General features: G+C 42.2%; 1 protein-coding gene across 1 annotated transcript in view; it reads right to left on the bottom strand.

The window, feature by feature from the left end:
- LOC124113507 (transient receptor potential cation channel subfamily A member 1 homolog) overlaps positions 1-22820 on the bottom strand; it is a 40211-nt gene extending 17391 nt beyond the window's left edge. Inside the window, exons 1-20 of the mRNA XM_048386447.1 lie at positions 22626-22820; positions 22122-22305; positions 21477-21566; positions 21223-21291; positions 20787-20876; positions 20188-20256; positions 16182-16247; positions 14562-14630; positions 14393-14440; positions 13646-13696; positions 12934-13041; positions 9790-9881; positions 9318-9464; positions 8648-8759; positions 7550-7686; positions 6693-6859; positions 5239-5349; positions 4438-4562; positions 2784-2953; positions 2088-2220 (exon numbers count right to left, since the gene is read on the bottom strand). Coding sequence (XP_048242404.1) covers positions 2088-2220; positions 2784-2953; positions 4438-4562; positions 5239-5349; positions 6693-6859; positions 7550-7686; positions 8648-8759; positions 9318-9464; positions 9790-9881; positions 12934-13041; positions 13646-13696; positions 14393-14440; positions 14562-14630; positions 16182-16247; positions 20188-20256; positions 20787-20876; positions 21223-21291; positions 21477-21566; positions 22122-22305; positions 22626-22792 — 2205 coding nt within the window. The 5' untranslated portion in view covers positions 22793-22820. The remainder of the gene's footprint in view (positions 1-2087; positions 2221-2783; positions 2954-4437; positions 4563-5238; positions 5350-6692; positions 6860-7549; positions 7687-8647; positions 8760-9317; positions 9465-9789; positions 9882-12933; positions 13042-13645; positions 13697-14392; positions 14441-14561; positions 14631-16181; positions 16248-20187; positions 20257-20786; positions 20877-21222; positions 21292-21476; positions 21567-22121; positions 22306-22625) is intronic.
- Positions 22821-22845: the final 25 nt, after the last annotated feature.

Genomic DNA, 22845 nt, shown 5'->3' with positions numbered 1-22845 from the left:
AAAGTATCTGTGTTGATCTATCAACAATACTGTCAACGTGAAAGGATCTCTGTTAAACTAACAACAACACTGTCAACGTAAAAGTGTCTCTGTTAAACTAACAACAATACTGTCAATGTGAAAGTATCTGTTAAACAAACAACAACACTGCCAATGTGAATGTGTCTCTGTTTAACTAACAACAATACTGCCAATAGGAAAGTATCTCTGATAAACTAAGAAAACTGACACCGTGAAAGCATCTCTGTTAATCTTACAACAATACTGTCAACATGAATGTGTCACTGTAAAACTAACAACACTGCCAATGTGAAAGCATCTCTGTTAAACTAACAACAATACTGTCAACGGGAAAGTATCTGTTAAACTAACAACAATACTGTCAACGTGAAAGTGCCTCTGCTAAACTAACAACAACAACACTGTTTATGTGAAAGTATCTGTGTTAAACTTACAACCATGCTGTCAATGTGAAAGTGTCCCTGTTAAACGAACAATAATACTGTCAATGTGAAAGTATCTCTGCTAAACTAACAACAATACTGTAAATGTGAAAGTCTATCTGTTAAACTAACAGCAATACTGTCATTGTGAAAGTATCTCTGTTAAACAAATAACAATACTGTCAGTGTGAAAGTATCTGTGTTAAACTAACAACAATACTGTCAATTTAAAAGTGTCTCTGTTGAACTAAAATCAAAATTGTTAATGCGAAAGTATCTATGTTAAACTAACGACAATACTGTCAATGTGAAAGTGTCTCTGTTAAACTAATAACAATACTGTCAATGTGAAAGTATCTCTGTTAAACTAACAACAATACTGTCAATGTGAAAGTATCTCCGTTAAACTAACAACAATACTGTCAATGTGAAAGTGTCTCTGTTAAACTAAGATCAAAATTGTAAATGTGAAAGTATCTCTGTTAAACTGACAACAATACTGTCAATGTGAAAGTATTTGTTGAACGAACAACAAAACTGTCAATGTGAAAGTATCTATGTTAAACTAACAACAATACTGCCAATTTGAAAGTATCTCTGTCAAACTAACAACAATACTGTCAATCTGAAAGTATCTGTGTTAATTTAACAACAATACTGTCAATGTGAAAGTGTCTCTGTTAAACTAAGATCAAAATTGTAAATGTGAAAGTATCTCTGTTAAACTGACAACAATACTGTCAATGTGAAAGTATTTGTTGAACGAACAACAAAACTGTCAATGTGAAAGTATCTATGTTAAACTAACAACAATACTGCCAATTTGAAAGTATCTCTGTCAAACTAACAACAATACTGTCAATCTGAAAGTATCTGTGTTAATTTAACAACAATACTGTCAATGTGAAAGTATCTCTGTTAAACTGACAACAATACTGTCAATGGGAAAGTATTTGTTGAACGAACAACAAAACTGTTAACGTGAAAGTGTCCCTGTTAAACTAACGACAATACTGCCAATTTGAAAGTATCTCTGTCAAACTAACAACAATACTGTTAATGTGAAGGTAGCTATTCTGAACTAACAATACTGTAGACAATGGGGCAAGGGGTTGAAGCGTTCGAAAGTCATTCCTATGCCTCGGCTATGATTCCCAACACGGGTACAGTGACGTTATTAATGGATGTGACTGATAAGCTAACAATTGTTTGTTAAAACAATCATAGTACCAACTCTAAACGAAACACTGTCTTGTTGGTAGCTTTGTATTGGTTATGGATTAAAAACAATACAGAGGAACATAGTAAACATTATGTCTATTGTAACAATTTTGGGATAACACTTTCTTTGTAAAGGACATATTCTTGAGCTTTTTGGGTTGAGTCCCGTCAGGGATTCGAACCCACACTGCCAGAGTGAGGCACCTTATCGCCAGCACACGAAGTCTCAACCAAAAGGTACAAGAATCTGTACTTTACAAAGGAAGTATTATCCCAAATATAACATTTGTTACATTTGACCACTTTCCAAATGGCATTGTGTGTTCATTATGTCTCGTGTTATAGTGCGCAAAGAAGCGTATGATACAGTGGCACTGCTGATTGTCTTGTACAATGTCGAGTGGTATTGCACGTGGAGCTTACTTCAAAGATAACGCCGATCACCATCAGGGCGTACATGATGCCCTTCTCTGCAACCAGCCAGTCATTGAGGTCTGTCTGGTCGATTACCGATCTACACGAGTCGCTTCGTACACTCTCAATCTCATAGGAAAGGCTGCAAGGGAAAGGCAGTGGGTATGTCAGTGAAAGCAGATGATACAATAATCATGACAGATCGAACAGATGGACTCAAACACTAGCGCTTGAATTTATTGTACACTTAAAATACAACTTACTCCGAATATATTGAAATATGTGCGTGCAGCATTTATGATGTCATTATGTACATTATCCTTCCACGCATGTAAGTTTCGGTTGTATCAATGAATGTGAGGTGTTTAAGATTTAAGAGAGGCATCCAAACTGATGGGCATAAAACCACTTATATATAGTAAACTACGTTTATAACGAACACGCTTATAACGAACTGACCGTATAACGAACTTGTTTTTAGTCCCGACCATTTGTTGTATAAATGCTGTATGTATGCTTATAACGAACTACGGTTATTACGAACTAAAATGAGTGGTCCCATCGAGTTCGTTATAACCGTAGTTTACTGTAGCAAATGTGAGACTTTCATATAAGATTTTATCCGCAGTGTCTGAAGGTCAAGGTCACAAAACCGGAGAAAACACTCTATGTCAGTTTTAGTCAATGAAGTAGATAGTGCCTTACTATTCATGCGGTGGCTTGCTCATCAGGACGACTCTCGAGAGAAGGATGAGGAAGCAGGTGTGAAAGAGAGCCGTCGCCAGGTAGTAGCACCACCCGAACTGCCACCACAACGTCATGATCAGATTCCTCACCACCGGATGCTGCAGCAGCTCGTCGCGGCCATATTTCACCTGCGAACATTGAGTACAGGAGGGCTGCTTGTAGGGGCCCATATACCAATGTCAGTGTCAGGTGTGGCAGATAATTATGTAGCGTCCCGCCATGACACACAATAATGCCTCTCCTGTCTCATGTAACATTCTGCCATGGCAGACAATTATACCTCTTCTCCAGTATGTAACATCATGTCGTAACAGACAATTATACCTCTCCTGTCTCCTGTAACATTCTGCCATGCCAGACAATAATGCCTCTCTTGTCTCATGTAAAATTCTGCCATGGCAGACAATTATACCTCTTCTCCAGCATGTAACATTCTGCCATGACAAACAATTATACCTCTCCTGTCTCATGTAACATTCTGCTTCCATCAGAATGCCACCGCTCCTCCATAATGTAACATCGTGCCATGACAGACAACTACACCTCTCCTGTCTCGTGAAACATTCTGCCATGGCAGACAACTATAACTCTTCTCCAGTATGTAACATCATGTCATGACAGACAATTATACCTCTCCTGTCTCATGTAACATTCTGCCATGACAGACAATTATACCTCTCCTGTCTCATGTAACATTCTGCCATGACAGACAATAATGCCTTTCCTGTCTCATGTAACATTCTGCCATGAAAGACAATTATACCTCTCCTCCATTATGTAACATCGTGCCATGACAGACAACTACACCTCTCCTGTCTCGTGAAACATTCTGCCATGGCAGACAACTATAACTCTTCTCCAGTATGTAACATCATGTCATGACAGACAATTATGCCTCTACTGTCTCATGTAACATTCTGCCATGACAGACAATTATACCTCTCCTTCATTATGTAACATCATGTCATGACAGACAATTATACCTCTCCTGATTCATGTAACATTCTGCCATGGAAGACAATAATGCCTCTCCTCCATTATGTAACATTCTGTCATGACAGACAATTATACATCCCCTGTCTCATGTAACAGTCTGTCATGACAGACAATAATACCTATCCTGTCTCATGTAACATTCTGCCATGGTACACAATTATACCTCTCCTGTCGCATGTAACATTCTGCCATGGCACACAATTATACCTCTCCTGTCGCATGTAACATTCTGCAGTGACACACAATTAAACCTCTCCTGCCTCATGTAACATCATGTCATGACAGACATTAATGCCTATCCTGTCTCATGTACCATTCTGCCATGACAGACAATTATACCTCTCCTCCCTTAAGTAAGATCCTGCCATGACAGAAAATTATGCCTTACCTCCCTTATGCAACATCATCTCATGACAGACAATTATACCTCTCCTCCCCTTTGTAACATCCTCGAGTTGTAACAGAGAAGAACTCCATAGTAAACCAGCACATCCCTCCTGCTGTGTGCGTATTCAGCTACTGGACATGAGTAGGGTTGGCACTCTTATAGTGATGGTGCAAAGAGTGGTGTGTACGACCAACTGTAGGACAATATAACATAAAACTAAGGCATTACCATGATCTTGAGGGGGTGGTTCTTCTTGAAGGTGCGAGCTTTCTTTGTATAAGGGGTCAGATCTTTGTTTTCTTTCTTTTTTGGTTTGTCCTTGGACATTTTGCCATCGCTGTTTTTTGGATTACCTGAATCAAAAACCAGTACGTTTAGAATGTCAACCCTCAGGATAGCGTTCAGTTTGTCAATATAATACACATTATATAATCAAAAGATGTTTCCTTGTGATTGACAATGACATATATTATAGTTCGTTTATCTGCATCTCGTCGCATGTACATTTTTAAAAGTAATTAAATGTTCCAGAATCTACATTTGTACCACAGGAAATTCATTCCTGCATGATATTTCGATTCTTGGACAGTAGATCATTTTTGTTTAAATTCCATGTTTATACAGTTATCAGAAATAATTCATTTGTCATCACTGAGACATAAGCCAAGGAATATTCACAGGGAAAAAGATCAAAATTCTGTTTAAACGTTCAGTGTATGTATATTTGCAAGTTGTGCTCGTTGAAAGCGTGACGTCTAATCGTGTTGGCAGAACAATGGACACATGTGCTGTGTGTGTGAACATGTGTGGTGGCCATGCCGAATATTTGGCTTCTTTCTTCATTTCACCATATTAAAATTAGTTTAGTTTACAAAGACTTTCTGAATGTTACAATGCACCAACATCGCACAACTTCGGAGTGATTGTATTTGCATGGTACTGAGACATTTATTTGGCTTCCACAACTACATAGAAAAACTGGATATTGGATAATTAAAAGAGTGATGGTTGTTTGGCAAAACGGAATACCTGTAGAAATCCAGGACTCGTACAGATCATCAATAAACTGATAGTCATACAGGGGCTGCTTGGACGTCGATGTGGGGTCGATACATTTGTCCAGAACCTCATAGGCAACATCTACAAACACACATAATGAGAGACGACGTCATTATACAGCGTGCACGTTGTAATAGCTAGACGGTCACGAGAGCAAGGACAAATACCTAACCATGCAACTCCTTCAATGAATCCCGGTACTAGGGGGGAGATAATCTCAGAACAGTCAATGTGCACGCATCTGTCTCGGAAGCCTCGAAACAAGCATAAGATAATTATTTGTCATGGGATCACCACGACATACATTATATATCTCTCAAAGAATATGCGCACCTCTGTTTCTGAATCCTAACGATGAGAATTTTAACATGATATTTTCACTCCGATGTCCCGGAATCCGACGATACACGTGGTATATAATCCATTCTACCATGAAATTGGAAATTACAAGAATCTGACTGGTCAATCAGAGGCTATTAAATCACAATAAACTCCTTTGACTGAAACAGCTGGTTTGACGGTCGCCTCACCGCGGAAGCTAATATTCATAAAATAGTGCCTTTATTCAGTCATTGTCGGTAGGTATATATAAATAATTATATATTATAAAGGTTACAAAACGCAAAGTTGCGGTTACTACAATATTCAAAGGATGTGTGGCAATACATTTCGTACAGAAAACACAATAGAAATCTACAAAGAGAATGTATTTTAAGTTTTTGGGGCTACAGAGAGCTTAGAATTTGGCGTTTTTCTATATACGACCGTGACGTCATATCTTTTGCGTCACAACGAGCGATATGACATCATAATGGTGACCTGCGGTGTAGAACGAAAACTTTGCAAAGCTTGCTCCGTTTTCTTAGGGATGCCACCCTCATATATGTTAGCTTACCAAGTTGTCGTGCTTATATGCTTTCAATGCCTGGCACATGTTCGAGTGAAGAATTACGGTGTAAACAAACTGCTTGACAGCGCCATATTTTGTTTAAGGCTGTTGTCGGTGATTCCGTAATTCAGATCGACAGCCCACTCAAAACACTGGACTCAACCAATGCTGCTTCACTCAGTATATTTGCTAACACCAACGAGTTCGCGTTTTATTCATGGTAGTCATGGTAGAATGGAGATAAACATACTGTGCTGTGCTACAGGTAACCTAGCTCTACATTGAAAACACATTTTTTATCTCCTTAATATATCCCGGAACATTCCTTCTTTATTCATTTTTTCCGGTTTTGTCGAACCTTCGGATAACTCGAAGTATTTACGTTAGTCCCCTTACTTCGACACAAAGGTGTTTGACTATGTTAAACGATGTCAAGAGTACAATGTTCTTTTTCGTCGACGTACTCCGACGTAGGTTATGTGGTCAGGATTCGCAAATTATGCGACTGCATGCATCAAAAGATGTAATCAGATACCTGGCATTTTCTTTATGAGTCGACGCATGGGTGTGTCAACACTGTTCCTGGACTTTTTAACACACGCGCAAGACAACTCGCAGGTGCAGCTACCCTTTGATGCTTTAACGCTGTTTTTAAGAGCATCTTTCCATTGGGTGGACCGGATGATGTGGCGAGCGACGTCTCTAGAAACATAAACATAATTTTAACACCAACAAGCACAGAAGACTCAAATCTCTTACCACAGAAGCTGCCATAGCCCTGTTCCACAAAAATTTATCAAGAAACTGACGGAAACTGAACAGTTTTTGAATATTGTGCCAGAAACAAAAGTGGCCTATGGAAGGACGGCGCGACAACATCCATGATTCATATATCCCCCTCTCCCTTCGTGGCGGGGCATAATGATGCAGATTAACAGGATTAGGCAGGATTAATATAGATTATTACATGAGTGTGCGTTACTAGTTTTGCAACACTAATGTCAGAATTGACGGTAGAAATACATCACTCCTGACACGAATGTAATAATCTCTCTATCATCAACACTTCATGATGTCACTGGTGGCGATATTATCGTCTGTAGTTCAAATCATATCCTGAAGCTGAGATGGTTAACATGACGTCAACAATGATACTATTTGGTGTCATATACATTGTGACGTCATTAAAAATGACGTCAACAGGGGTTTCTACATCACAATGCAAAAGAGGACGTGAATTTATGTCCTCCTAATGGATTCGTCGTAACTACCTTACTTGAACAAGATGGATAATACAAAGGTGTGTGTGTGAGGTTGTATTTTGAGCGCTTCTCGATCCCGTGTCCTTAATCTTTTTAACGATAACGCCCACGTTGGATGCATTCAGTTTACCTGTGTTTATTGTCCACAGCAAGGTCAAGGCAATTCAGTCCACTTTCGTCCTTAACATTGACGTCGCCATCGTTCTCTAACAGCAGTTTTACCACTCGAAGGTGTCCATTTTTGCACGCCAAGTTCAGGGGGCTGGTCTGACAACAAAACAAATTACCGTCACTAGACGTCAGCATTGGGTATTACTGCAGCCCGTGGGGAGTACGGGTTAGATCAGCGAGTCTGGTGGTCGGGTGGTCGGGTGGTCGGGTGGTCAGGCAGTGTGGCTTGGTTGGTGGCGTGCCGTCGTACCCGAAAGCGTGGTTCGTTGTTTATAATATCAATCACTGGATTGTCTGCTCCAGACTCGATAATTTACAAGCCCACGTAAAAGATCAGGATTATTGCCGAGTGCGGCGTTATACAAAAAGATCACACATAGTACACAGTATACCACACAGGGACAGTCTCCGTGGTGTGGATGATAGAGCGTCTGCCTGGAGAGCGGGAGGTCGGTGGTTCGATCCCCGGCCGTGTCATGGGCTGCGACATTAAGGGTCTAAAACTCGGCTCGGAGTATACTGTGTCTGAGGCATGGTATCTTAGTTGGCTGGCTGTGTAAAACTGGCATTCGTGCCCCGTCCAGTGAGGCGAGGTTAAATGGGGTTTAAATCGTGTTCAAGATTACACATAGATATAGTGCCAGCCCACTGAGATACCATGCCGCAGGTTAACATGAATATCCCAATCAGACACTGTTAACCGACTCCGAGCCAACCAGTCCTTGTTTCATTCCCTTAATGCCGAGCGCCAGGCAGGGTAACAACATGTATGACGCGGTATCTCTTGATCTTGGTATGACCCGGCCGGAGATCAAACCCCCGACATTACGCTCTTTGAGCAGACGCTCTATCACCAGACAACGGTCCAATTAATGTCTGCTACTGGGGGATCAGATGTCTGACTTGGCTGTTTGCGTGTCATCGTACTTAGCCAAAGCGGATAGTTGATGATATATCAATCACTGGATTGTCTGATCAAAGCTCGATTATTTACAGACCGTCGGGAAATGGTTGGAGTGCCACTGACTGTCAAGTGAAACAACACTGATTGACTCACTTTATGATGTAGATCTTCCTTGGCGTGTGAGTCGAACCGAATCAATATGTTACAGGTCTCTTCACACCCGCTTGAGGCGGCCAAGTCCAATACATTGTGGCCTGATGCATTCCTGAAAACATTCAAACATTCCTGTGATAACGAATGAAAAAGTGTAGTTTCCTGCCAGTTACAAAGTCCTAATGTTTTGCGACCGGTTAACAGCCTCACATGTGTTCTTGTATCTGCTACAAGCCTTACTTGTGTCTTTGCTCTGTAACAAGCTTTGCTTGCCTTTCGTGTCAGTTACAAGCCATTAAATGCCCGTTGCGTCTGTAACAAGCCATTAATTGCCTGTTGCGTCTGTAATAAGCCTTGCTTACCTTTGTGTCAGTTACAAGCCATTAATTGCCTTTTGTGTATAACCCAGGCCTAAATTGCCTTTCGTGTATATCACAGGCCTTAATTGCTTTTTGTGTCAGTTAGAAGCCTTTCTTGCGTTTGGTTTCATCACAAAAGCTTTATTTCTCTGTTAAAAGTCCATCCTGTGTCTGGTGCGTTACAAAGGCTTACTTGTGTTTTTATGCCTGTTACAATCCTTAGTTGTGTTTTAGTGCCTGTTACAATCCTTACTTGTGCTTTGTGCCTGTTACAATCCTTACTTGTGCTTTGTGCCTGTTACAATTCTTACGTGTGTTTTGTGTCGGCTCCGTGGAGAAGAAGTAACTGTACGGTGTCCTTGTGTCTCCCCTGAGCGGCCAGGTGGAGGGGGGTGTTTCCGCCCTGATCCTCGGCAAACATGGCGTTCCCGCTCCCCTTCACTATTACCTCCGCGGACCTGTTCATCGACAACTTAGTGTTACAAATATCTGATAAGTTTAATGTTATATCAACTATTTCTGCTCTGTCCACTTTCACAATCGTTGTCATTAAATATAGAAGGGACGAGGACCCTTTCTTGCCACTGGAGATGTTAAATCTTAAAATTACGATGAATTTGAAGTATTGGTATAATCCTCAATTGTATGAACACAGATAACTTTCAATACGATTTCTAATGGTTTTGCTCTTTCCTTAAAACAATAGTCAGATTTTGTTAGCAAAATTGTTTGGCAACAATATGTTCGCTGATACACAGACATGTAACGTATGGTGCTACGTACCTAGTGTTTCCCTTGATGGCAGCCAGATGTAGCGCTGTTCTCTCCGAATTATTCTTTCGGTTTGGGACCACTGAATAATTTCTCAAGATGCACTGGAGTATAAAAACAAGGTACAGCATATCCAACAAGGCATGGTGTTCAACTCATACCGAACCACAACTACTCCAGTAGACAAAGCATCTGGTGGAAAGAACAGATAAAATATAACCAGCAACGCCGCCCCGTGAACGGATATAAATGGCTAAATATGCTTTAAAACAACAACAGGGAAACGTACCAGACACGGTGTCTAGTTGTGCAACAGAGACAGTGTCTAGCATTGAGGGGAGAAACAGGTAAACCTTCCAGACACGGTGTCTAGTTGTACAACAGAGGCAGTGTCTAGCATTGAGGGGAGAAACAGGTAAACCTTCCAGACACGGTGTCTAGTTGTACAACATAGACAGTGTCTAGCTTAGAGAGCAACAGGTAAACCTTCCAGACACGGTGTCTAGTTGTACAACATAGACAGTGTCTAGCTTAGAGAGCAACAGGTAAACCTTCCAGACACTGTGTCTACTTGTACAACAGAGACAGTGTCTAGCTTAGAGAGCAACAGGTAAACCTTCCAGACACGGTGTCTAGTTGTACAACATAGACAGTGTCTAGCTTAGAGAGCAACAGGTAAACCTTCCAGACACTGTGTCTAGTTGTACAACAGAGGCAGTGTCTAGCATTGAGGGGAGAAACAGGTAAACCTTCCAGACACGGTGTCTAGTTGTACAACAGAAACAGTGTCTAGCTTTGAGAGCAACAGGTAAACCTTCCAGACACTGTGTCTAGTTGTACAACAGAGACAGTGTCTAGCTTTGAGGGGAGAAACAGGTAAACCTTCCAGACACGGTGTCTTGTTGTACAACATAGACAGTGTCTAGCTTAGAGAGCAACAGGTAAACCTTCCAGACACGGTACCTAATTGTACAACAGAGACAGTGTCTAGCATTGAGGGGAGGAACAGGTAAACCTTCCAGAAACGGTGTCTAATTGTACAACATAGACAGTGTCTAGCTTAGAGAGCAACAGGTAAACCTTCCAGACACTGTGTCTAGTTGTACAACAGAGACAGTGTCTAGCATTGAGGGGAGGAACAGGTAAACCTTCCAGAAACGGTGTCTAATTGTACAACATAGACAGTGTCTAGCTTAGAGAGCAACAGGTAAACCTTCCAGAAACGGTGTCTAATTGTACAACATAGACAGTGTCTAGCTTAGAGAGCAACAGGTAAACCTTCCAGACACTGTGTCTAGTTGTACAACGGAGACAGTGTCTAGCATTGAGGGGAGGAACAGGGAAACCTTCCAGACACGGTATCTAGTTGTACAACAGAGACAGTGTCTAGCTTTGAGGGGAGGAACAGGTAAACCTTCCAGACACGGTGTCTAGTTGTACAACAGAGACAGTGTCTAGCTTCGAGAGCAACAGGTAAACCTTCCAGACACTGTGTCTAGTTGTACAACAGAGACAGTGTCTAGCTTCGAGAGCAACAGGGAAACCTTCCAGAAACGGTGTCTAGTTGTACAACAGAGACAGTGTCTAGCTTTGAGAGCAACAGGTAAACCTTCCAGACACGGTGTCTAGTTGTACAACAGAGACAGTGTCTAGCTTAGAGAGCAACAGGTAAACCTTCCAGAAACGGTGTCTAGTTGTACAACAGAGACAGTGTCTAGCTTTGAGAGCAACAGGTAAACCTTCCAGAAACGGTGTCTAGTTGTACAACAGAGACAGTGTCTAGCTTTGAGAGCAACAGGTAAACCTTCCAGAAACGGTGTCTAGTTGTACAACAGAGACAGTGTCTAGCTTAGAGAGCAACAGGGAAACCTTCCAGACACTGTGTCTAGTTGTACAACAGAGACAGTGTCTAGCTTTGAGAGCAACAGGTAAACCTTCCAGAAACGGTGTCTAGTTGTACAACAGAGACAGTGTCTAGCTTAGAGAGCAACAGGGAAACCTTCCAGACACTGTGTCTAGTTGTACAACAGAGACAGTGTCTAGCTTTGAGGGGAGCAACAGGGAAACCTACCAGACACGGTGTCTTGTTGTACAACAGAGACAGTGTCTAGCTTTCAGAGCAACAGGTAAACCTTCCAGACACGGTTGTCTTTTCTTATTCCGGTGGTGACCTTGCCCTTCGTTCGAAGCTGTCACTAACATGCAAGCAGACTTGAGTTTGTTAATTTTCGCGTCTTCGGTATAGGGTGGTACAGATAACATGAATGTCTTTGTCGAACACTTTGATTTCCCTCTTCCAAAATGGTACGGACAGGATATAAATTCACCTGATAGATTAAGAAATCTGGACCATTTTGATTGCACAGACGGGACCCCGGCAGTGCGAGCGACCGGCCGTTGGTCCGATATTCATAGTGAGTGAGTGAGTGAGTGAGTGAGTGAGTGAGTTGGGTTTAATGCCGCATTTAACATTATTCCAGTTATATAACGGCGTGTCAGCTTAATGTGGGAGGAAAGCCCGAAGTGATGCAGGTCTCAGACGTTTACCACTTCGGTGAAACCAACGAGCACGGGTATGGTGCTGACAAACCTAGAAACATAATCGGGGCGAACCAGGATTCGAACCCACAATCATAGGTTTCTGGCGTGCCCAAGGGACGCAACTCTGCACAGCGAATCGCGGCGCCTTAGACGACTGGGCCACCCGTACCCCCTCCGATATTCATATGTGACTTCTATAATTTTCTTATAGGTGTCCTGAGTACCAACAACAATGCGCTTGAATTACCATAAGTTGAAGAAATTCTTACAAAAGGATCTTTTGTGTCGGTGCTGTTATGTTTGCAGAAACATGTTTTTAATGCGTAATTATGCATAGAAATGTCAACAATGCCCATATTTGGGCATATATCAATATTAATGCGCAACCAGATTTTGCAACCGGTTTCAATTTGGTCAGTCAACGAACGCAATTTATTATTTATTTACACTTTAATATATATTTAACATGACAAGTAAATAAAATACCACACTCATTTTCGTTAGATACCTGTTTTTACGAAACTCTCGCTCGGTCATATACCATAGAAGTCCAGTCGTTTCGTAAAAATGGTTCCTAACGAGAATGAGTGTGGTATTGTCTATTTACGCTCTAACCGTAACAATATCCTCTTGGCCACTGGACGCCGCCAGGTGTAGCGGTGTGTTCCCTTTCTGGTCCTCCGAGTTGATCCAGATGTGAGCGTGAAGCAGTCCCAGCAGCGACTGCAACAACGGTGATACGGTGACAACTACAGCAGTAACATCAACGAATGTAACAACGGTGGAACGGCCATAATCACAAGAGTAACATCAACGACTGCAACCACGGTGATGCGGTTACAACCACAGCAGTAACATAAACGACTGTAACAACGGTGATGCGATTAATATTACAACAGTAACATCAACGACTGCATCCACGGTGATGCGGTTACAATCACAACAGTAACAGCAGTGACTGTAACAAAGGTGATGCGGTTAATATAACAACAGTAACAGCAGCGAGCATAACAACGGTGATGCGGTTACAATCACAACAGTAACAGCAGCGACTGTAACAACGGTGATGTGGTTAATATTACAACAGTAACATCAACGACTGTAACAAAGGTGATGCGGTTAATATAACAACAGTAACAGCAGCGAGCATAACAACGGTGATGCGGTTACAACCAGAACAGTAACAACGACTGCAACCACTGTGATGCGGTTACAGCTACATTAATAACATCAACGACTGCAACAAATACGTTCACGCACAATAACTCAATACATAAATCAATCAGATATCACAAGAGTTAACGTGAGAAACAAGTATACAGTCTACCTCATATGGTGCTACTGGCGCACTCCCCCCTCTGCTGCCCCTATTCAGTGGCTGAAACCAAACCAAAGGACATCATTCAGTTAAGTAAACTACGGTTATTACGAACTCAAAGGGACCACTAAGTTTAGTTCGTTATAACCACAGTTCATTATAAGCATATAAAGCATATGTACAGCAAATGGTCGGGACAAAAGAAATAAGTTATATCCGTCAGTTCGTTATAAGCGTGTTTGTTATAATCGTAGTTTACTGTAATGTGAAAATAACGGTCTAAACAATTATAATGTCCGAAAACAGTGATTATCAAAGAGAAGCAAGGAGAGACTGATTGTCAGAGAATTTCGTGCGTGAGGGGTGGGGGTATGGGAGGGTGGGTGTGTGATGTGTGCGTGAGGGGTGGGGGTATAGGTGGGTGGGTGTGTGGTGTGTGGGTGGGTGGGTGGTGTGTGGGTGGGTGGGTGGTTGGTTGTGGGTGGTGGTGGGGGTCTGACCACCCGATCCATGCAATCGCCTCATATAAGCATAGATCACTGGACATCTATTCTGACCCGGAATCTCCACTAGGGAGTGGATAGCAGGCTTTGCCAATGGAAGACTGAGGTGTCTGAAACTACAACAACTTGAACTGAACGCAGCACCTGTCAAAAATACGTGGCAGACATTGTATCACTATGACTACGACACTATGCTTACGCGACTGTTACTGTGACAAGAGCACCAAGCGGTTAACAGGAGAATCACACGTACCTGTACAGAGTTAGTTCCCTTGCTTTGTCGTCTGACGTTTCTCTCGTTCTGTGGATTGAGATGAAGCTGTAGTTTACTGTATGACTCAGTGTGACTGTTGTACATATGACCCTCTTGATCTTATTCACTTTGTATGTACTGTATTGTAAATACACATGTCTATACATACCGCTAGGTTGCTTCCAGACTGTGATGTTTTGGCCGCGCGGCTCTTCCATCTTTTCACATCGACAACCAACTACAGAAGAGGACAAAATGTACTTCCTGACCAATCAAATCACCTTTTGGGCGGTCAAATATTCCTAATCTACTAAATATACATCACCAGGAATGTTTGTGGAAAGTCAGCCTCGTGTTGATGCTGGTAACAGTGTTTAAGTAATTTACTTTTCTACCAACACTAACAGAGCAATGGTGAATCAGAGGTTTGAATTAAAATTGACGTTCACAATGTGTGAGTTTATTGGCGTATGAACCTACTCCAATGAGTTCCCAATAAACTCTCACAAAGCGAAAGTCAATTATTATGTTTTTTATGTCACTATTTTATACCTCGAGGGATGTATTACACAATTGCTTGTAGTCCGTGTGACATGTTTACACTGACAGTCATTCAACAACCAACTGTAACGCGGAATAAAATAGATCATCAAAAGGAGAGGTAACATAAGCAGATGTATGCTCAACTTGCTCAACAGGAACATTTATTGTAGTTTTGTTACAACATATAGGTCCAAATATGGAAAAGGTCTCTCAAGTACTACCACAGTCAGTCACTTTGACAGCGCGTAGTAATACATTGGCATCAAATACGAGACGTCAAAATGGCCGACACTATGAGTCTGACGGCACAGATTTCCGAAGTTGTTTATGAAACCGTGGCGATTACAAGTGTTAGTCATCATTGAACAATTTGCCGATCATTGAAAGGCGATTATAATAATGTCTTAAATAGATACTAAGGTATATTTATAAATTGCTGTGGACTATCACTTGCCAATCTAGACACGGATTGAGTAGATAGTTGGATGCGCATTTCTTCGTTTTGTTCACTAGGACGGGGCGTAGTGAGGATATTCTTAAACGGACATTCGTTCAAACTCTCTGACCTATCCCAATGAATGCTAAAACGCAGTGTTCAAAATTAAGGAGTCGAAATGATCAGAATGAACGCTTTCGTAGGTATTCGTGCTTGGGAATTCTCAGGCGTTTCCCCGGGAATGTGGAAGTAGTCCCTCAGTGTTTACGTCATTTCAAGAATACAGTCTCGTGAAAAACGTGTGAACGTCAAAATGTTTCGTTCATACACTTATGAAAGTCAGTTTCGCGGTCATGTGACCGACCTCTCCTCCAACAGAATAATCGCATGTTGTGTAAACTTCACATTAAAAAATGATATAACAATTATTTCCTCTGGAAGGGAATCATCACGATAAATGGTAATATTTTATAATTATTTCCAAATTTCGGGTCTCTAGTAATTACATACACTGACAGTACACATGCCAGTGCCATCTAGCGCGTTATGTTCCAAATCAATTTAGAGGTTTCAAATAAACGTCAAAACTCAAAAATTAATAGCTCTAATCCAGAGATACTGCTTTTCAAATATATCACGATTCTCGACATGAAAAACGCTGACTGTGACGGAGAGAGCATTCCTCACTCTCATCATCGTGAGATAAAAAGAGATATTTTCTAAGCTGCAGTTAATAAGATGCTCTATACGAAGTTCGTATCTGTATAAATACTGTGACTACCGTTACCTCTACAACAGTTTGCAAGTTACCCTGACAATATGCTGGAAGCGTTTCCCTGCGTCATCTTCATCAAGAGTCAAGACTCCGTGTGCTTCCTGAAATACATCATATCATTGAATAGGTAAGATCTATCCATAAACTTGTGTCTACCTTGTAATAGGTAAGATGTATCCATAAACTTGTGTCTACCTTGTAATAGGTAAGATGTATCCATAAACTTGTGTCTACCTTGTTATAGGTAAGATGTATCCATAAACTTGTGTCTACCTTGTAATAGGTAAGATGTATCCATAAACTTGTGTCTACCTTGTAATAGGTAAGATGTATCCATAAACTTGTGTCTACCTTGTAATAGGTAAGATGTATCCATAAACTTGTTTCTACCTTGTAATAGGTAAGATGTATCCATAAACTTGTGTCTACCTTGTAATAGGTAAGATGTATCCATAAACTTGTGTCTACCTTGTGATAGGTAAGATGTATCCATAAACTTGTGTCTACCTTGTGATAGGTAAGATGTATCCATAAACTTGTGTCTACCTTGTGATAGGTAAGATGTATCCATAAACTTGTGTCTACCTTGTAATAGGTAAGATGTATCCATAAACTTGTGTCTACCTTGTAATAGGTAAAATGCCTTGAACATTTCCCCTCACCGGTGAAATTTTAGGTTCCTTCTTTCAATGTTGAGACCCGCATCACTTTGAGCGTTCCACATGCATGACGGGCCGTACAAGGGCGGACCGACATGTTCTGAGCCCCACATAGAAAGAATTGCGTAATATTGAAATCTTCTGTTGTGGGCATTACATGATGTCATAGAGGTATATCTGCACAAACTTCAGCCAACTGTGCAAATTCTTTCGCTGTGACAAGTCGGTTAGCAGAGATATGTGACCTTTAGAAAATGACCACCCTTGAGGAACATGCATTGATCAAGTACATGAATAAAAAGGATCACCACCAAAAGTCAACCAAGAAGATATGAGTACTACACTAGGAAAAGATGTCCTTTCCCATTCTACCTTAGCGAGGTTGGCAGCAGAGTTCAAATGTGACAGGTAAATCTATCCCGAGAATCCACGATACGGTGAACCAGAGTGCCATAGTGCTAGTTGAGTAGGCATTTCACAGGGGAGAGGACAAACCATTATAACAGAAACTTTAGCCATGAAGAAAGTATCAGCTCGGAGAGTTCCAAAGTTTGACATCTGATCAAACACGTGATAATCTAGCACTGTTTGAAGCTAATCAAGGAAGGTTCTTGTAACGATTTGTGAATACAGATGGAACCTGGATTCAACACTTCAAGTCGGAGACTAAACAACAATCAAAACAGTAGAAGCACTTCACATGACCGCCACTAAAGAAGGCAAAGAGTGTCTCGTCAGCTGGACAGGTTATGGCCTCCGTCATCTGCGATGCCGAGGGTGTCATCATGGTGTACAATTCTTTAAAAGGCCAGACAGTAAACGGAACATACTAGGTACACACACAAGGTACTAGCACACAAAGTAAGCGATCTAACCCACTCACAAAGTCAGCAATCTAACCCCCTGAGCCACAGAGGCTTCCGCAAAAGTGTAAGTCCGACAACTGGTAGTCTAGATCACGCACTTTGTGTACCCCTCTGACAAGTCTAAATTGGCACGGATCCCATTGCCAAAAGCTATGAATGCACAATGCTATTTAGAAAGTGGTCAAATGACTAAACCCCAAAAAGTACGAGAATCTGTAAATTGCAATTTCTGTTATCCCAAAAATAACATGTTATTCTAATGGTGCGATGATGCCTTCCATGTCACCTAAACTGAAGTCCCTATGATATTCTGCACCTTCCTGGTCATCTTACCTAAAGTATCTATGATATTCTGCCCCTTCCTGGTCATCTTACCTAAAGTATCTCTGATATTCTGCCCCTTCCACGTCATCTTACCTAAAGTATCTCTGATATTCTGTCCCTTCCACGTCATCTTACCTAAAGTATCTCTGATATTCTGCCCCTTCCTGGTCATCTTACCTAAAGTATCTCTGATATTCTGCCCCTTCCACGTCATCTTACCTAAAGTATCTCTGATATTCTGCCCCTTCCTGGTCATCTTACCTAAAGTATCTCTGATATTCTGCCCCTTCCACGTCATCTTACCTAAAGTATCTCTGATATTCTGCCCCTTCCTGGTCATCTTACCTAAAGTATGTCTGATATTCTGCCCCTTTCTGGTCATCTTACCTAAAGTATCTCTGATATTCTGTCCCTTCCACGTCATCTTACCTAAAGTATCTATGATATTCTGCCCCTTCCTGGTCATCTTACCTAAAGTATCTCTGATATTCTGCCCCTTCCACGTCATCTTACCTAAAGTATCTCTGATATTCTGTCCCTTCCACGTCATCTTACCTAAAGTATCTATGATATTCTGCCCCTTTCTGGTCATCTTACCTAAAGTATCTCTGATATTCTGCCCCTTCCACGTCATCTTACCTAAAGTCCCTCTGATATGCTCCCCCTTCCACGTCACCATACCTGAAGTCCCTCTGATATTCTCCCCCTTCCATGTCACCATACCTGAAGTCCCTCTGATATTCTCCCCCTTCCTATCACCATACCTGAAGTCCCTCTGATATGCTCCCCCTTCGACGCCATCTTACCTAAAGTCCCTCTGATATGCTCCCCCTTCCATGTCACCATACCTGAAGTCCCTCTGATATGCTCCCCCTTCCATGTCACCATACCTGAAGTCCCTCTGATATTCTCCCCCTTCCATGTCATCTTACCTAGAGTACCTCTGATATTCTGCCCCTTCCACGTCATCTTACCTAAAGTATCTCTGATATTCTGCCCCTTCCACGTCATCTTACCTAGAGTATCTCTGATATTCTGCCCCTTCCACGTCATCTTACCTAAAGTCCGTCTGATATGCTCCCCCTTCCACGTCACCATACCTGAAGTCCCTCTGATATTCTCCCCCTTCCATGTCACCTTACCTGAAGTCCCTCTGATATTCTGCCCCTTCCATGTCACCATACCTGAAGTCCCTCTGATATTCTCCCCCTTCCATGTCACCATACCTGAGGTCCCTCTGATATGCTCCCCCTTCCACGTCATCTTACCTGAAGTCCCTGTTATATTCTCCCCCTTCCACGTCACCATACCTGAAGTCCCTCTGATATGCTCCCCCTTCCACGCCATCTTACCTGAAGTCCCTCTGATATGCTCCCCCTTCCACGCCATCTTACCTGAAGTCCCTCTGATATGCTCCCCCTTCCACGTCACCATACCTTAAGTCCCTCTGATATGCTCCCCCTTCCACGTCATCTTACCTGAAGTCCCTCTGATATGCTCCCCTTTCCACGTCATCTTACCTGAAGTCCCTCTGATATGCTCCCCCTTCCACGTCATCTTACCTGAAGTCCATCTGACATTCTCCCCCTTCCATGTCACCATACCTGAAGTCCCTCTGATATGCTCCCCCTTCCACGTCATCTTACCTGAAGTCCCTCTGATATGCTCCCCCTTCCACGTCATCTTACCTAAAGTCCCTCTGATATGCTCCCCCTTCCACCTCATCTTACTTGAAGTCCCTCTGATATGCTCCCCCTTCCACGCCATCTTACCTGAAGTCCCTCTGATATGCTCCACCTTCCACGTCACCATACCTGAAGTCCCTCTGATATGCTCCCCCTTCCACGTCACCATACCTGAAGTCCCTCTGATATGCTCCCCCTTCCACGTCATCTTACCTGAAGTCCCTCTGATATGCTCCCCCTTCCTTGTCACAATACCTGAAGTCCCTCTGATATTCTGCCCCTTCCACGTCATCATACCTAAAGTCCCTCTGATATGCTCCCCCTTCCTTGTCACAATACCTGAAGTCCCTCTGATATGCTCCCCCTTCCATGTCACCATACCTGAAGTCCCTCTGATATTATCCCCCTTCCATGTCACCATACCTGAAGTCCTTCTGATATGCTCCCCCTTCCACGTCATCTTACCTAAAGTCCCTTTGATATTCTCCCTCTTCGGCGTCATCTTACCTGAAGTACATTTGATATTTTCTTTATCAAACTTTCCTTTTCTTTGGTGTCTTTGACATCAACCAGAGTCTGCAGGAATAAACGGGAAACATGATTCAGTGTAGTTGTGACAGAAGGCTACATACTGTTGATCTCAAAACATTACTCATTCATTCTGTGGTCAATTAGAAACGGGACTATATGTCGGTGAACATTTAACTCTGCACGCTCTATCTTACGACCTTAACCTACCTAACCGCCTACGTGGTCTAGTGGTAGAGTGTCCGCCCGGAGAGCGGAAGGTCCAGGGTTCGATCCCCGGCCGCGTCATACCAAAAGACGTTAAAAGATGGTACTTGTTGTTACCCTGTCTGGCGCTCGGCATTAAGAGGCTAAAACAAGGACTTGTCGGCTCGGAGTCAGTATACTGTGTCTGAGTGGGGTATTCGTGTTAAACTGCGGCATGGTATCTCAGTGGGCTAGCACTATAAATCGGCATCAGTCCGGATTAGTACAAGCAGCGACACAAACACACACACGTACATGCACGTCGCTATATAAGTGCAATAATCTTGGACGCGACGTTAAACCCAATTTCACCTCACCTCACCTTAACCTACCTGTATCAGTTGTGCAGCCTTCTGTCGTGTAACGACGTTCACACCTGACTGTTTTTTAGAATCTGCTGTTTTGGGAGAAGACAAAAGAATCTGGAAATGAAAGATCATTATGTATATTTTCTTTAGGTTTGCAAGATAACATCATTTATAATGTATTTATCAGAGACAATAAAACTGATATCCCACTCGAGTGCATTTACACAATGTTCCGGAACTTCTTCCAGTCTGCCTCAGTGACACCATGGTTTAGACAGCAACATCGTAAGAAAGACAATACATAATAAATAGAACGTATGTCCTCTCTTGTCCTGAACATGTTGACATTTTACTCGAAGCTGTTCATTCGGTCATTCGATAAGATAAACATGCCATTTGACCAAAAAGCCACTTATTATCTATAATTCCTTAGATTGGTTTCCTAAACACCGTAGCTCACCTGCAGTACTTCTGAAATTGATCCTATGATTTTCTCCTTCTCTTGTGGGTCTCCTGCACCGACCAAAGACTGCAGGAACAGAACATACATGGACGTGATGGTGGGAAGTGATACTTGTCTTTATATTTTATTTATATACGCAACTCCCTTAACTAACGTTTTGGGGCTCCTTCCAACATTAAACGAAAACACGGTAATACATTTATTTACAACAATTCAAAATCTTTAAATGTTTCTTTAAAACCCCAACATACCTCCAGGAGTTCAACAATTTTCTTTTTCGTCTCAACGTCCACTTTCAGAGATTCGCTTGAATTGGTGGGATTAGAAGGCGTCAAAAGCACCTGAAATAAAATGTGGCATTTTTACATGTAATGCCCTTTCCATAATCATGAGAAACCTATTGCGCGATTCCAACTATATAATAAGCAAGTGTGTATGAATCACTTTCAAACAGTGATGCTTCCCTGAGAACATTTATCTCCCCAAAACACAGTGAGAACAGTCTCTCCAAACTCCCTTGAGAATACATGTCTCTCAAAACTCCCTTGAGAACATATGTCTCTCCAAACCCGCGGGAACACATGTCTCTCCAAACTCCCATGAGAACACATGTCTCTCCAAACTCCCTTGAGAGCACATGTCTCCCCAAACTCCCAAGAGAACACATGTCCCTCCAACCCCTCTCTAGAACACATGTCCCTCCAAACTCCTTTGTGAACACATGTCTCTCGTAACCCTCTAGAGAACACATGTCTCTCGTAACCTTCTAGAGAATACATGTCTCAACTGTCTCATCAAAGTCCCCGATCCTCGACAAGTGCTCCGACAAGTTCGTCAATGTTAACCATTGGTAGCGTAAGGAAGAGTCTACTGCCTACAAGTGCCACTTTACGTACGTTGAAGGTGTCCATGTGTCCGTGCTCTGCGGCAGCATGTAACGGTATCTGTCTCTGGACGTTGGTGGAGCTGATATCAGCCCCTCTGTCCATCAGACTTCTCACCAGCTTTGTGTGTCCATATCTGGCGGCTATATGGAGGGCCGTGTTTCCGTCCTTATCTTTTCGCCCGAGCGAGCCATCCCTTCAAATAATCAGTAACATTAGTATGTCTAAAAGTATACTCCACATTGTATGTAGCAGTTCAGACTATTAAGTTTGTACGCGTTTAAAATTAGACTTTGATTATATACAAAATGAAACCCTTCCATCATCTGACAAGCATCAAATTAGACAATTGGATTCGAACGCCAACATAATAAACACAAACGCCACTGTTCCCATGATATCGAACTTCAGTTCAGGACAAGGGTTTTAGCGCTACGACAGACGTATGGCTATGTTAAAGAATCGGTTCCTGCAGTGGTAGTGTAAAGATCACTTCAGGGACAAGTCTCCGCTCACTTTTGTTGCAAGATGTAGTTGGCGATGTCGCAGCGGTTGTACTGGGCAGCGATGTGGAGTGCCGTGGAGTTGTGCCGGTTTGTCCTGTTGAAGTCCTCAGGTTGACTTGTCAGCTCCTCCACAATAGACAGTTTACCAGAGGCGGCCGCCAGGTGGACGGGCCACATACCGTCATTCCTCGCCTGTGTCAACTTGACATCTGTTGGGATGGAGTCAGTCA

The sequence above is a fragment of the Haliotis rufescens genome, unplaced genomic scaffold (genome assembly GCF_023055435.1).
Source record: "Haliotis rufescens isolate VD_foot unplaced genomic scaffold, xgHalRufe1.0.p SCAF_6, whole genome shotgun sequence".
Taxonomy (NCBI): domain Eukaryota; kingdom Metazoa; phylum Mollusca; class Gastropoda; order Lepetellida; family Haliotidae; genus Haliotis; species Haliotis rufescens.
Note: the sequence above shows the minus strand (reverse complement) of the source record. Positions and strands in the feature narration are given on the sequence as shown.